This window comes from Bison bison, unplaced genomic scaffold, assembly GCF_000754665.1.
Source record: "Bison bison bison isolate TAMUID 2011002044 unplaced genomic scaffold, Bison_UMD1.0 scf7180017864530, whole genome shotgun sequence".
Classification (NCBI taxonomy): domain Eukaryota; kingdom Metazoa; phylum Chordata; class Mammalia; order Artiodactyla; family Bovidae; genus Bison; species Bison bison.
Window position 1 is genome coordinate 2,014,422 of NW_011495080.1, and position 17,231 is coordinate 2,031,652.

The 17,231-nt window shown below is 37.3% G+C and overlaps 1 protein-coding gene across 1 annotated transcript in view; it reads right to left on the minus strand.

The window, feature by feature from the left end:
- The window catches only part of NUP205 (nucleoporin 205kDa), an 80,379-nt gene that overhangs the window by 17,237 nt on the left and 45,911 nt on the right, over positions 1–17,231 (minus strand). The window contains exons 24-33 of the mRNA XM_010831626.1: positions 14,951–15,100; positions 14,299–14,370; positions 13,562–13,719; positions 12,961–13,041; positions 11,493–11,684; positions 10,716–10,983; positions 10,518–10,616; positions 2,784–2,932; positions 1,645–1,836; positions 300–421 (exon numbers count right to left, since the gene is read on the minus strand). Of these exons, the coding sequence (XP_010829928.1) occupies positions 300–421; positions 1,645–1,836; positions 2,784–2,932; positions 10,518–10,616; positions 10,716–10,983; positions 11,493–11,684; positions 12,961–13,041; positions 13,562–13,719; positions 14,299–14,370; positions 14,951–15,100 (1,483 nt within the window). The remainder of the gene's footprint in view (positions 1–299; positions 422–1,644; positions 1,837–2,783; positions 2,933–10,517; positions 10,617–10,715; positions 10,984–11,492; positions 11,685–12,960; positions 13,042–13,561; positions 13,720–14,298; positions 14,371–14,950; positions 15,101–17,231) is intronic.

Below are 17,231 nucleotides of genomic sequence, written 5' to 3' on the forward strand. Positions count from 1 at the left end.
ACTCCAGTATTCTTGCCTGGGGAATCCCATGGACAGAGGAGCCTGGGGGCTATAGCCTATGGGGTCACAAAGAGTCAGACACGACTGAGCACGCAGAAATGTCTCTACTCACTTTTACCCTGACTAGCAACTTTCATTTATTAGCATCAAATGGCAGGGGGGGTATGACCAAACAAAACCATCAAGATGAGAGTACTGCTCAAACAGAATTATAAAGGGCAAAATTATGTTTGAAAATCTTTTTCCTTAATAAACCTTTACTGGTAATTTAAAAAAAGCCAAATGATACAGACACTTACCCCTGTGGGTCCATTTCTGGGCGCATGTCATAGACTTGGCACTGTGCCAGCCTCACAATCACGCCAGACCTCAGCAGCTCTAAAGCACCCTGCTGAATCTTGGCCACTCTTGTGAGAAATGCCTAAGAAGTTACAGAACAAAATTCATCAGTACAGAGATCGCAGTCACGGGTCTCATTTAAAAACGAGGCTTTCTCATAGCACATTTCTTCTTTAAGTTGAAGTATAGTTGATTTACAATGTTGTTTTTATTTAATTCTTGGCCACACCCTGAGGCATGTGGGATCTTAGTTCCCCGCACCCCCTGCACTAGAAGGGAAACTCTTAACCACTGGACCACCCTACCATAGCACATTTCTAATCTGTAATCATTGGTGACTAGCTAGGAAGGGGCACATTATACCTCTATGGCTTCCCTTGTGGCTCAGCTAGTAAAGAATCTGCCTGCAATGCAGGAGACCTGGGTTCGATCCCTGGGTTGGGAAGATCCCCTGGAGAAGGGAAAGGCTACCCACTCCAGTATTCTGGCCTGGAGAATTCTATGGACTGTATAGTCCACGGGGTTACGAAGAGTTGAGCATGAACAAGCGACTTTCACTTTCACCACAGGATCTTCATGAGGAATAAACGGTAGAGCATATCTGAAGTGCCACACAGGCCTTGCATGGGTTACGCATTCAAGTAAAATCATCACATGGGCTTATGCAGGGCAGGAAAGACTGTTTTGCTCACAGCTATATCTCTACTACCTCACGCAATACCTGGCATGTAACAGATATTTAACAAATAACTGTTGAATAAATGAAGGAGGGAGGGAAAACAGAATTAATGAAGAATCTAAGATTTTAGTGCTTCTCTTATTGTGACATTCATGGTATTTTTAAGCAGGAGGAAACAGAAATTAAAACAAGATTTGGAGGAAAGGAAATTAAATATATATACTAGAGTGAAAAATCCTGTGCTTAAAGTAGAGCCAGCACATCTACAGTGGAACTTCCTCAGGCAACCGGCACAGGCTGACTTTCTTCGGGAAGGTCATGCATGCTCACTCTCCTCCTCAGGGAGCACTGAGTGTCACACAGATCTGGCATCACCAGCAACAGGAGTGAGTGAGCAGCAGTCTCAGCACCCAGCCAGCCTTCATAGGACTGTTTCAGCTCAACTCTGCACGCTCAGAAGATGCATTCCTAGCACATGTACCCAAATTTAAAACTCCTCAGAAATGATTATGGCAGGTATGATAAAAATATTAGAAACATAGGCCATGTTCATTTTCTTTAATATAGCTTTAACCTCAATAGGAAATGACCTGTTGATCTAACCTCAAGTGAACACAAAGCCTTACCATTTTGGATTCATAAGTATAAAGGGCTTTTAAAAGGGGAGGCTGTGGAGTGAGTAAGCTCTGCAAAGTACGGTCATCTTCTACCAAGCTGTCCACAAGCACCTTCAGATAGCCACTGTTAGACAGATACAGGAGCCACTGCTGCTGCTTATCCACAGAGACAATTCGATCAAGGAGAGCCAGCGCCAGCATCTGAAGGAAGAATAAATCAAAGTCCACAATGTGGAGATGGCTACCAAGTCAACAACAGTAACTCCCTTTACCTGGAAATGTTTAAAAGTTTTCTTACAAGGAGAACTGTTGCATGCAATACAACTCTTTCCTTTTTTTTTTTTTGAGAAGTTGAAAGCTATGTATCCAGAATCTTGATTTATTAATAAAAGGAAAATGTTCAGGGTAAAGCTGCATTTCTGAAACAAAACCTAACACATTAAAATAATAGCATTAAACATATTTTAACAGAATCTAAACATTACTTGTTGGAGGAAAGGAGGAAATTGATTTTTAAAAATAGCATTTTCCCCAATGAAGTGTTACATGCTCATTATAGAAAACACAGAAAACAAACAAACAAACAAAAAAATATATGGAAAATACACTAACTGATAAAGACCACTTTGGTCTATTTCTTCCCAGATACTATGTTTTTAACATAATTAAGAGCACACTACATGATTCAAATGCTATGTGATTTTCCACCAGTAGGAAATTATCTTCTCAATATATTATCACCAGTATGACATAATATTTTAAAGATACATAAATGTAAATACTTCTCAAAAAAGAAGAACAAGATATATTCAATATAAAAGCTATTTATCCCCATTCTCTTATTCAAGGATCTTTATTAACCAGCACCTCTGCTGTTTCTACCAGTATAAGGCAAATCTCAAAATTAGCAAAAAGATTATTCTGAGGGCCCAGTCTGAACTAATAGGGATTACTAATGTAAGTGAACGAAACATATGAATAAACAAAATATAAATTTCAAATTAGAGTAAATAAGAAAATTCACTAAAATATATTACAGAAAATAATTCCTAGTATATAACATCCATTTGAAAAGCTGATCCAACTTATGCCTTAATACAAAGTCAAAATATCTGTCCAAGTACAATACTGAGCAGGAATTACTGTACCCTTCCAATCTCATGACCATCACAAGCATCTCGACAGACCACTTCCATGAGGGCGGCACCATAGCTCTCAATGATGGCTATGTTTTCTCGCTGTAATTTACTAAACACATCTTCAGGGGCAGTCAGCCTTTCCCACATGGTTTTCTTGGCTAAAGGGTTACAAAAGAAGACATATAAAACACTCCAGCAAAAAAATAGCTTGCTAACTGAATAATTACACCTTATACATTTCCATTAATGCCTGCGCACAAAGGCCCATCAACCAATGAGTCTGGGCAGGTAAATTTCAAGAATACAATGCATTATTCCATGCATATACACTAAGATAACAATGGCATTAGGAAAAGGAGAAACTATCCTTAAAGAAATCAAAATGAATTAGAGGCTCCAGGAGAACCAATTCCTGTATTTATTCTGCTAATTGATCTGGTTTTATCTTTTATTGAGATCTATGAGAATTTGGCTACAAAGGATCAGGTACAAAGTAGACAAAGATCTGCTTCCAAAAAGCAGATATTTTATTCTTTTATACTTTTTAATTGAAATACTTACTAAAAAGGAAAATGTATACTCATTATGAAGACAACTTAAATTTAATTCAAGGTACAATGATAATTAAAGATAGTATTATAAACTTTACATAGATTTCTGGAAAAAAGTTTCATAAATATACTATATAAAGCAATATAGCTGAAACTAACTTATGATTTTCCCCAACTAGGATAATGGCATCAGTTTTCAAACTGAGGAAAAATTCTTAAGACAGGGTGCTCAGAATGGAGAATAAAACAAAGCAGACATAATCATGAAAAATAATGCCACAGTGTGGTCTATATTTCACTATAAAGTCTGCAGCAGGCAAATCTTCAGAGTTTTAATATTTTTTCCCTAAAATATTTTCACCACTACTTTAGTTTTATTTTAGTCATATTTCATGTCCAATAGTGTCAAAGGAGGGTATGAGATTATAAATCTTCTCAATCACGTCACTTCCTTAGGTCATCTGGTCCCATCTACTTTTCTATTTCACCTCCTTCCATTCTCCACCTCCACACTACCACCACACTAGCCATTCTGTCCCTCAAACTCAGCACTTACTTCAGTCTCAGGATCTTTGCACCAACTGTTCTCCATATTCTTCCCTAGATTGTAGCTTGGCTACCCCAGCCTCTATTCAATATCACTTCCCCAAATACACCCAATACTCCCTCCTCCCCCATCCCCCACACAACATATCACAGTACTATTTTATTTTCTCCATAGTACTTATTTGCTAGATTTACTAAAATAACGTTATTTGAGGGGGAGATGGATTTCCATGCTTATTCCCTGTCTCCCCACATTGACCACATCAAACATAAGCTTATTAACAATGGGATTGTGTCTTGTCTACTTAGCACACAAGTAGAAGCTCAAATACTAATCATTGACTGATCGACAGATTAAAGGAAAGTTTAGAAACTCTGCTCCAGGGAGGCCACCAGATGCCCTCGGGGGGGAGTTCCATGGTGAAAGGGTTCTCAGGAGCCTAGTCTGAGGAGATACGGCTTCTCCTGTTCTACACACAGAACTGCCACAAAATTATGTGAGTTGAGAATTTGGGCAAGTCTGAAAGCCACCGCTTTACAGGTTTAATGCTTTTTAGCCATGAATTCCTTAGTTCAAACATTATGATTGAAATGAGGGTAAAGAGATGCTGGCATATCACTCTAGAGATTCTTCCTCAAAACCCCTGAGGAACCCCTGCAAGAACCTTGGGGCCTCATAGTGAAATCTGAAAAACAAGGGATTACAGAAGATCAGTTAAGTATCCAAGAAATATTTGATTTCAAACTGTGAACAGATCTCAGAGTTCCAATATTGACAGCACTACCTAGAAATAAGAAAAATCTAATTCTTTCTTTAAAACGGGTAACAGACTTGTGGTTGCCAAGGAGGAGGGACGGAGTGGGAATCTGAGATTAGTAGATGCCAACTATTATATATAGAATGGATAACAACAAGTCCTACTGTATAACCCAGAGAATTATATTCAATATCTTGTGATAAATCATAATGGAAAACAGTTTTTAAAAAAAGCCCTTTCTTTAAAATCTTCATTTTTTAAGAAGATAAATTAATTCATTAGAAGTCACCAAAATGATTTCTTCTACTCAATCTGTCCCTTCTTCCAACATACCATATAAATCACTGCCACACATACTTTCCTAAACTACGAACTTATCAAGTTACTCAAAAATGTTAAATGTCTATTGCTTCATTCTACTAGCTCTAACACTATAGTTTCATTTCCAAGGTCATTAATAATACGGTCCCATCATCTCAAATTGGCTTAATTTGCTATCAACCCTCTCCCCTGCTTATGGCCTGATTCTTTACTCCCTCCTAGTCTGGGCCTCACTGAAAAGCCCCCCATTTATTCTTATGTAAATGCAACCTGACCAGAAAAGTCCAGCAAAATCCTTCATTTCCTTTCTCCTTTTAAATCCTATAAAACTTGTAATTTATAATTGGGGTTGGCAAACTAAGGCTGGTGGGCGAAATGTGATCTCCCACCTGTTTTTGTAAATAAAATTTCAATGTAACATAGCATATGTCTCTGGCTGCTTTTGCACTATAATGGCAGAGTTAAGGAGTTGCAGCAGAGAGCACATGGCTTGCAAAGCCTAAAATTGTTACTATCTGGCCCTTTACAGAAAAAGTTTGCAGGCATCCACTCTATATCATCCAATTTAAAGCTTATTGTTAAGCCTTAAACTTATATATATAAGCACATATACTTAAACATATATATAAGCACATATACTGCCATTTCTACTAGGATATAAGATTTTATGAAAGCAAGAACCCAATTCATGCTTTCTGGAACAACTTAAAATAATAAACCACCAAATGATTACTAATTTTTGTTTGTATTGTGAAAACTAGAAATAAGCTAAGGGTCTAAAAATGGGTAAGGCATTTGCTAAATATCCATAAGTGGCAAAATCCATAGAGGCATTAAAATGTTATTAAACGAGAGGGGAAAAGCTCATAATATACTAAGTAGAAAGAAAAAGGAAGATACAAATAAATCAATACAAAAAGATAGTTGGCTATAACCAAAATGTCCTGATAGCTATCTTAGAAGGGTGGAGTGTGTGACTTTTCTCTTCCTTTCATTTATTAGTATGTGGCTATAACCAAAATGTCCTGATAGTTATCTTAGAAGGGTGGAGTGTGTGACTTTTCTCTTCCTTTCATTTATTAGTATGTCCTAAATTTCCTTCAATCAACATTTATTTTTAAATAAAAAAGAAAAGCTAGATGCTATTTTTTAAATACCTGATTATTTTCAGTCAGGTTCTAAGGTCCTAAGATCTGACTCAAGTTGTAAAACAAAAGGAGTGGTGAGAAATGTACATCTAAATTCACACCAAGCAAAAAGTTTGCACCTACTACACACCAGCTGTAGTTGGTATTTTTAAGTCACTTATTGGAGTTGGATTCAAGAGAACAGAGTCAACAACAGGCAAGATTCTCTATGAAATCCTTTCAGTCGCACCACTTCATGACCAAAATCACAGGTGTACTTAAACTATGATTCTAGATCATATTAACACCTAGACCATAAAAACTGAAAATCTCACAATACGATTCTCAAAACTTTAGTAACAGCAATAGATCATCTTTTCTAGTCTCCTTTAAAAAGATGACTGGATACTATAATTTCATAAACAAAGAACAAGAAAATTCTTATCAAAAGTCACAATAGCCCAAAAGAATTATGAGCAGAGCAGAAAATTCATCATTCTTACTATAATTTCTCATTCTTATTTACTGAATACTATCAACTTGTCAAAACTAAAGAAAAAGAAAAGCCAATTTAGAAGAAAATAGAACATATGAGAAAAACATAATGAAACTACTTAAAATTGCAACAATAATTTTAAAATAAAGAATTCAAACTGACATCTTCCATACAGCTCATCAATCAATTACAAATTAAAGTTGAATGATAAGCTCCTAGAGAATAAAAAGTTAAAAACGAATCTGGTTTAAAAGCAATAAAATCCATTTTACGGAAATTAGAACAAAACAGTCAAACAGGGCTAATCTCAGAAATTAAAGAGGATGCACCTCCACACTGAGGTGTTAACATAACTTTATAGGTTGGCTTTATCAACTTTTAGTGAAAACATTAATCTGATTAAAAATATGCTGAAAATATATATCTTTGTCATTATCAATCTATTTTTAAATGTGAAATGTTTTTACAATACTAGAGTTTAAGAAACAGTTCAATAAAGAAATCAAGAATATAATAATTGTGGTTCATATTAAACATTTAAGCTCTGGTCAGATTATCCACCTTTTGTTTCTAGTGGTCACTGGTAGAAAAGAGAGAAAATAAAAAGTGAAAAGAATAGAGAGACAATAATATGACAATAATAGCTATCAGGAATTACATATGCAAAAGAAATGTCAGATTTCAACTACACTGTTCTTAATTAGGGAAACACATAAGATTCTCCAAATAATTTTGTCAAAAGACATATTCTTTGGTTTCTCCCCAGATATACAGCATTGCCAGCTCAAGGCGATAGGATCCACCCATAAGGATTTTCAAAATTTAACTGTATGTTTAAGAGACATTTGAATTTCCTTTTCCTTAAACAGTCTGCTCATATCTTCTGCTCATTTTTCTGTTGGGTTATTGATTTGTAGATGCCCTTTACTTATTAGACTTCCCTGGTGGCTCAGACGGTAAAGTGTCTGTCTACAATGTGAGAGACCTGGGTTCGATCCCTGGGTTGGGAAGATTCCCTGGAGAAAGAAATTGCAACCCACTCCAGTACTTTTGCCTTGAAAATCCCATGGATGGAGGAGCTTGGTGCAGGCTACTATCCATGGGGTCGCAAAGAGTCGGGCACGACTGAGCGACTTCACTTCACTTATTAGAAATTAGTCATGCATGAAATAAGTTACAAATATACTGGTGACATTTTCTACCAAATTACAGTAAGGAAAAACTACAGATTACAAAAAGATAAAATAAAAAGATGAAGATGTGATGTTCCAAGGTCAGAAGAATTCTGTTACAAATTGAGAAAACTGAATTCTAATTCTCAGATGTCACATACAACCAAGTCACTTAACCTCTCTAAGTCAGATTCCTATTTTACCAAACAGGGAAAATGGCTGCCCAGTATTCAATATATATGGTTATGTAAAAATAAAGTAAAAGTGGTACGGAAAATTAAGTATGTAAACATTAAAATTCACTTTTGGTTTTAAAACAACAGAAGGTATGTACAGTGTCTTGCACAACAATATGTGCTCAGTAAGAGTTTTTAAATTTAGTATTTCTAATTTGAAAATTAAAAATACTAGTATCTAGAAAATACTTTGCTACCTAAAACAAGTCAAAATAAGCAGTAATTATGACTAAGAAAAAAACTAATTAAGGGATAAAACTGCTCCAAAAACAGATCATTTGAAAATTAAAAACAAAGGAGAATTTTCTTTTATGGTCACATTGCTTTTACCACATCTTGGTAATAACTTCTTATAAAGCATGTTATAAAGCTCCACCTAGTGGTTATGTGATGAGTTTTGCCAATTCAACTAAATCCAATGCTAAAATTTTTGTAAATCAAGAGGAAAATGGGGGAGGTATGCTGGCAGATTATCGCTCTTAAAAAGCTCCTATTTGTTTAAAAACTTTCTCTGAAGTATTATTTTTAATGACCTAAAACTACTTTTGTGCATCATTTATGCCAGTAGGACATTCCCATAAATGCATGATCTGGCTATTACTACCTTCTAAGGATATTATACAAAAAATATAGCCAGTAAAGAATAATATGAGATAATCTGAGTCTTATACACAGAGTGTATAAGAATATAAGTGTTTTTAAGAATCTGTATATAAAACAAATACTTATGAAGGTTATAAGAAGGTGCCTATGACAAGTTCTTAAATATCAGTGTTAAGTCTGGCAGAGTATTAAATCTTTTGAACAGTTAAAAACATTTTCCAAACATGGCAATCAAAGAATATATATAATTACTCTTATTTTAAAATGCTAATTATATGCGAATTCTGTGGTGGTCTAGTGGTTAGGACTCCATGCTCTCACTGTGAAGGGCCCAGGTTCAACCCCTGGTCAGGCGACTAAGATGCCACAAGTGAACAGCATGGTCAAAAAAGAAAAAAATACACACACACACACACACACACACACACACACACACACTCTAACTACAGTTTACAAAGCCTCTATCGTTATTTTAAATACGTAGACCTTCTGAGCAAGAAACTCAGCTCTGTGACATTTACTCAAGAAAACCTTCACATTAAGTACAAAAAGACTTATGTATGCTATTGATGAGAGTTTAAACTGGTAGAAAGCCATTCGGTAGAATCTGTTGAAATAAAAAAATACACATCCTCTTTCACATGCAAATTCCACTATAAAGTATCCTTCTTGAGAAATATATAGTCATATAAAAGAATATTTGATGCAGCATTTTTGTAATAGTAAAAAATTAGAAACAATTTAACTACTTATGAATGAGGCAAATGATTAAATGTTACTTCTATACTAAACTAAACTAAAGAGCCTCTTGATGAAAGTGAAAGAGGAGAGTGAAAAAGTTGGCTTAAAACTCAACATTCAGAAAACTAAGATCATGTCATCTGGTCCCACCACTTCATGGCAAATAGATGGGGAAACAGTGAGACTTTATTTTTTGGGGCTCCAAAATCACTGCAGATGGTGACTGCAGACATGAAATTAAAAGATGCTTGCTCCTTGAAAGAAAAAGCTATGACCAATCTAGATAGCATATGGTTTTTCCAGTAGTCATGTATGGATGTGAGAGTTGGACTATAAAGAAAAGAATTGATGCTTTTGAACTGTGGTGTTGGAGAAGACTCTTGAGAGTCCCTTGGACTGTAAGGAGTTCCAACCAGTCCATCCTAAAGGAAACCAGTCCTGAATATTCATTGGAAGGACTGATGCTGAAGTTGAAAGTCCAGTTCTTTGGCCACCTGATGCGAAGAACTGACTCACTGGAAAAGACCCTGATGCTGGGAAAGATCGAAGGCGGGAGGAGAAGGGAGCAACAGAGGATGAGATGGTTGGATGGCATCACTGACTCAATGGACATGAGTTTGAGTAAACTCTGGGAGTTGGTGATGGACAAGGAGGCCTGGCGTGCTACAGTCCATGTGGTCACAAAGACTCAGACACGACTGAGCGACTGAACTGCCTTGACTTCTATACTGCGGAATGACAGCTATTTTAAAAGACATGTACTGTTAATGGGACCAGAATGAGCAGGAGTTAGAAAAATATGTAAGCTAAAGTAGTATTTGAAGGTTTGTGCTTACATTCCTTTTGTACTGTTTCCACTTTTTTCCTCTTTTTTAATGTGGCTGCCCCAGGTCTTAGCTGCGGCACACAGGCTCTTTAGCTGCAGTATGTGGGCTCGAGTTCCCTGACCAGGGATCAAATCCGGGCGCCTATATTGGCAGTGCAGAGTCTTAGCCACTGGACCACCAGGGAAGTTCCTATTGCCACAATTTTACAAAACTAAACATTTTCCTTTGACTTTATAGTAAGTACTTCAATGACTCCGTAAAGACTCATTTATTATAGCTTTGCTTAGCCAAAAGGTCAAAAGGTGATTAAAAAAAAAAACATTTGAAGTAACCGATCTCTAAAAACAGAAAAGATTAGCGCTTACCCACTTCTAAGGTGTCTGGCTCATCCGGCCTCTGGGCAATCTGCAAGTAGTAAAGCAGGGAGCCATACAGGTGCGTCCGCACTCGCTGGAATCCACCGCCTAGGAAAATACAGCAGAGTAAAAATCTTGTTTCAAATTAAAGTTAAAACAAATACAGAAGTCGTAATTTGTAGAAAATTTAGACGAAAAAAGAAAAACCTGTCTTCAAAATGAAGTCTAACAGTTTCTTCAATATGATGTGAAGTGAAGAATCTCCAATAGAAGCAAACCCCACCAGTGGGTTTTCTGTGGGTGGAGGTGAGGTGAACGAGCTATCGAGACTGAAAGCACAATGGACCTCTCCAGGCCCCAAGACTAAGGGTTGCTTCTGCTCCGTGCGAACGGCTTGGCTCAGGTGAGCAGTCAGGGTGAACACAGCACCTGCTACCACAGGCATTAATTCCTGCGCTGCTTCATCATCCAGGATCTTAAAGCAGAAAGACAAACCACAGTGAGGGCCCTGCTTTCAGCTACAGTCATTAACATGTCTTACACATGCAGCTTCTCAACTACCAAAGAATTTAAAACTGCAATTGTACTATTCAAAGATAAAAGCTAATACATAGAAAGAAATTTAAATAGGATGCTGAGTAAAATGTTCTTAACCAGAAGGGAGCCCTAGCAGAATTCCCCAGAGGTTTTTAATGGAAATTAACATAATGGCCTCCCCACTAGAGCCTCCCATTTAATAGGTCTAGGGTAGGGATCTGTCATGTAGATTTTTTAAAAAGCTCCCTAGGGAATTCTGACACACACTCTGTTTGAGAGCCATTATTGTACAGTTACAATAAAACTTTCCTTAAGGAAAGTTTTAACACTGGCGTTGCACAACTCTATTGACTCCAAATCTAAAATGGAAAAAAAGGTGGGGTAAACTATATATTTAAATGGGATCAAAATTTGTTCAGCAGCATACAGTAATTTAGGAAACGTCACCTTATCATGCACATCTTGTAAAAGATCACGAATAATCAGTTGGCGATCCTCTGCTTGAATGAGGTCCTGGGGACAGGCTGTCAGGATAATTTCTACCAGCTGCCTCCATGACTCCAGAGCATGCCGTTTTGCATGAAGACACTGCAACAATTTGTTTCTTCCTACAACGTACTGGAGTATGGTGCTAATTTCCTACAGCCGCAGAAATTGAATTGCAAGGTTAACACTAAGACAAAGTCTTACCAATAGACTGCTATTTTTAACCCTGTCAGTTAATCTGAAAACATTTACAGTATCCTCTGGAAACCTTCCCATGCCTGCTAGACAGCAGATTAACTTTTTATGTTACACTGGTGGCCAGAATATTATTATTTTTCATAAAAAATAATAAAGCTCTGTGTGCGTGTGTGTATGTTTAAGATAGGTGGCAGAGGTGATGTGGGTGGAAATGAGTTTTTCACCCCATCTTCTTTCTTCTTTCAACTGTCTATTATACTTACTCTGTAACACTGGTGCTGCTGCTGCTAAGTCGCTTCAGTCGTGTCCAACTCTGTGTGACCCCATAGACGGCAGCCTACCAGGCTCCCCCGTCCCTGGGATTCTCCAGGCAAGAACACTGGAGTGGGTTGCCATTTCCTTCTCCAATGCATGAAAGTGAAAAGTGCAAGTGAAGTTGCTCAGTCGTGTCTGACTTGTAGCGACCCCATGGACTGCAGCCTACCAGGCTCCTCCGTCCATGGGATTTTCCAGGCAAGAGTACTGGAGTGGGGTGCCATTGCCTTCTCTGACTCTGTAACACTAGAGTTCCCTAAAACCCAAGTTCGATAGCACGTTTCCTCGATGTGTCTTCTATTTCTTTGCCTCTGGCTTTGGCCTAGCCAGCTGTGTTTCCACATATGTGGTCCTTCCCACTGGATCTCTGACCCCGTAGCTCTCCATTTGTGATGACAAGTGACTCTTCCCTCACTGACTGGGAACAAGTAAAATCTATTACACAATATGAAAAGGTTGTAAATCCTCAACTAGCTTAGCAGAAAAGATATGATTTTTATTCTGGCCTCCAGACATTAACTTCAGTTCAGCTTTTAACATTACAAAGTCAAAAGTGAAAGACTCCATTTCTATCAGATCCACTTCACAATTGTAAAAAGCATATCAGAACTCTCAAAGAGGCAGGATCCAATCATGCCTGTGAAATGATTAGAAAAGTCTGTGCTTAATTTGCATGTAAAACACACATTAGAATATCTTGGGTCATGCTGGCTCAGTGTGACGAACTCCACTGTGTATCTGTGTATATGAATACAGCAAAATGTGAATGCTTTTAACAATAATAAAATGGCAATGACGGGTGACTTTTAATTTTTAAATAGTTTCCTAATAATGAATTAGAAGTCAGTTCACTGTTTTGTCATCTAATTGGCGATTTAAGTAGCTTAAGGAGTTAAAAGGTGTCAGCAGGGCTTACATCCATCAGGAGAGGTCTCTGTCCTATGGCTGCCATACCCTGAAGGGCGTTCACTTCGGCCACAAGAACTCTGTGAAGAAGCTACATAATTGAGAGAAGGGAGAAAAATAAGATCATTCCCGACACTGGTACAACAATAACCTAGCAGTTATTTTAAACTGCCCTAGAGGGGAAAGTTTCAGATAACTTTATATATAATCTAACTGTGGTACTGTCCAATTTCTGTCAAAAACAGGAGGGATCCCTCACATTCCAGAAAGTAGTACCAAAGAGCCTCTGTGGCAGGAAAGTTGGTCCAAATGCACAGGATATCTTCTTCCTACTAGTCAGGTCATTACCACCTACCTGGTAGAGAGTTAAATAATTAAAACCACCCCAGAGTGACAGCTGGGTGGCATGACTACTAACACAAAGGAGACGGGAAACCTAACAAAGAGATAAAATTAGTGCGGCCTATTCAGTTTTCTTTCCTTGCTGCTTGAAAACTGTAAACCACCGTCTAATAAACCAACACCTCTATAAGAAAAAAAAAAGTTATTTTTTCCTAATGACTCCAAGACTGAACCACTTGATACTGCACACACTCTAAAGCAATGCTCACCTTGACATTGCAGACTGTCTGTCCCCGTAAATTCTTGTGTTCACAGTTAGCAATGACTTGTTCAATCTGGGCCCGATCAAAGAAATCCAACTGCAAAGGCTCAGGGATCTCCTGACTGAAGTCAATGGAGTCGAGAATATTGAGAATTTTGCGACGTACTAGAAATAATGAAAAGTCGTTTTATTTTAGCTGGGACATTGAAGAGAAAAGCAAACCACAGTACTCCGCTCACTCTCAAAGACAGTACTATATCTATGTTCAGAAAGGGCCTCAGTCTGGAAATTGAAGATTGTATTGAAATCTAAATTGGATTTTATTTCTAATACATTCATTTGCAAAAATGTTTTTCCCATGCTATCATCTTGCTATAAAAAGTTTTTTTTGTTGACAAATAATTTTTACATAGCTTTTCAACATCAGTTCAGAATTTGCAGATACAGGCATTAATTACCTCCTGAAATTTTAAGCAATTTAATATATACATATCTAGCTTCCCTTGTAGCTCAGTCGGTAAAGAATTCGCCTGCAGTGCAGGAGACCCAGGTTCGATTCCTGGGTTGGGAAGATCCCCTGGAAAAGGAAATGGCAACCCACTCCAGTATCCTTGCCTGGAAAATCTCAAGGACAGAGGAGCCTGGTGGGCTGCAGTCCATGGGGTCACAAAGAGTCGGGCACGACTGAGCGACTAACATTTACTTACTCACTTACAAATTTATTACAAATCGAAAGAGCTTCACCTTTTGTAGAAGTGTCAAAGTGCAGGAACCCAGAGACAGATCTATTTTCATCTTCCATGCCTCCTTCCCCATCTGTTGGAGCATCAGTAATAAAAGATCAGAAAAAGAACACATTCATAAAATTTATTTGGAAATAACAAATATCAGGTTATTTTATTTCTATGTCATTGTTTCTAGGTCAAAGAGCCCCTTGCAAATGGATAATTAAAATGCAAAGATGATGAGAACTTATCAACAGCATTCATCTAATTCTTTCTGTTTCTATCAGATCCACTTCACAATTGTAAAAAGCATAATCAGAACTCTCAAAGAGGCAGGATCAATCATGCCTGTGAGATGATTAGAAAAGTTTGTGCTTAATTTGCATGTAAAACACACATTAGAATATCTTGGGTCAGGCTGGCTCAGTGTGACGAACTCCACTGTGTATCTGTGTATATGAATACAGCAAAATGTGAATGCTTTTAACAATAATAAAATGGCAACGACGGGTGACTTTTAATTTTGTGTTCTCAAGGGAAAAAATTCTAAAGGCAGAAAGAACACGTTTGGCCTACAATCACAGACTAACCATAAGATTCAGATTTGCACTTGCGTTCACAAAGACCAGTCAGCAGCACGACAATACAAATGCCAACATGCACATGTTCACCTGAGTAGGGCTTCACTGGCATGTCATCCAGCAGGAGGTGCAGGAGCCTCTGGGTGTGTGAGCGCTGGCGATTCAAAGAAGTCACCCTTAGTTCTATTGAGGCAGTCTTCATCAGCCATGACATCTGGTTCAGCATAGATATTTCATATTCTGGAATTTAAATATATATGTTTAGTTTCCCAGTATATGACACAAAATCAGAACAGACATAGTCTGTAACTTGTCAGTATTTTCCCATGTAGCATAGTCAATGATTTATGAAACTATGCACCATAATAATTTGTCACTCTGTAAAATTAAAAAAGAAAAAAACAGATGCCAAGAGAAAAAATAAGCCAGTGTATGTCTATGAAAGGTAAGCAAAAGCAACTGAAGAACAAAAGAGAATCAAGTTTCTGTTGCTAGAATAACTTCACACAGATCTAGAGAATTCTGGATCTATCATAGTTTGACATTAACAGAGAATTTAATACTTAAAAAGATAATCCAAGTATTTCTCAACTATTTATCTTGGCAAAAAAAGACTACCATAAAATTTGATTTTTATTTCAGAAAAAAATACATCTTAAAAACTAAAATAAATACATAATTTGCATAATTTTAAAATGCATAATTTTCTGCTATCTTGAGATTATCAACACCATTTTGGTCTAACATATAGTTAGGATTGGGAATCACTTATACAATAAAAGTTTTTGAATCCGATGTTATTGTAATATGCCTGGCTTTGAAGTCCTAAATTATGAGTTTTATAAACATACAACGCTACTACTACTGCTAATAATAATTATAAGCAAAGTTACATCAATATTTAAAAAGTAGATAGCAAGATAGGCAAGATAGGAACTCTTTTTTCCAATTAGGAATGAAAAAGGGTTTCTTAAAAATCTTGTTATAAACAATATATTGGGGTTAAAAATAACATATACTGATTATGAAAATGAAGTCAAACTCTTCTGCCATTAGGTAATTCCCAATTCTCTCACACCATACCCTAAGAAGTAAAGCAGGGGCTTCCCTAGTGACCCGGTGGTAAAGAATCCTGCTGCTAATGCAGGAGACACGGGTTCCATCCCTGATCTGGGAAGATCGCACATGCTGACGAGCAACAACGCTTGGTGCCATAGCTAGTGAGCCTGTGCTCTAGAGCCCTGGAGCTGCAACTACCGAAGTCCTGGCACCCTAAAGCCCTTGTTCCACAACAAGAGGAGCCACCTAGTGAGAAGGCCCACTCACCACAGCTGGAGAGAAAAGCCCTGCAGCAGTGAAGACTCAGCACAGTCAAAAATAAATAGAAGCTTTCTAAAAAATCCTTAAAAAGCAAATCAGAGTTGACAATTACTAGTAATGGCAACTTATGAAATCTGTGAGCCTAGATGTCCTAAAACATAAAGATGATACAAAAAAACTTTTAAAAAACCTCAATAAAACGATTACTGGCTAGATATAATATGAATGAAGAAAATTGTTATAAATTGATCAAAAAGAAAATTACATAAAATAGAATCCTATAAAACACAGGAAGCCTGGGTAACTGTGTGACCAGGTCAATAAACTAAAGGTATAGTTTCTATCATAATTAGCTTCCTATTTTTCATTTAAAGACCTGATCATACACAAGAAAACAAAAGTAAAACACAGATTTTTACAAAACAATTTCACTGAAAAAAAATTCCAAATTTCTGAAATCTTATGTAGATATTTTCTTAAACACAATTTTAAAATTTTGATAGTAAAAATTCCATCCTTAACAGGCTATTTGAAAATAATTTTATGCTGGCAGTTAAAACATCAGGTTTCTCAAGCACAAATTACAAAAACAACACAAGGGAACACAGAAGCAAAGTAATAAAATAAGGACAGAATTCCACAAATTCTAAAACTGCTACCCCAGTTCAGTTCAGTTGCTCAGTCGAGTACAACTCTTTGCGACCCCATGGCCTGGCAGCACGCCAGGCCTCCCTGTCCCTCACCAACTCCAGGAATTTACCCAAACTCATGTCCATTGAGTTGGTGATGCCATCCAACTATCTCATCCTCTACCGTCCCCTTCTCTTCCCACCTTCAGTCTTTCCCAGCATCAGGGTTTTTTCCAATGAGTCAGTTCTTCATATCAGGTGGCCAAAGCATTGGAGCTTCAGCTTCAGCATCAGTCATTCCAATGAATATTCAGGACTAATTTCCTTCAGTATGGACTGGCTGAATCTCCTTACAGTCCAAGGGATTTTCAAGAGTCTTCTCCAACACCACAGTTCAAAAGCATCAATTCTTCGGCACTCAG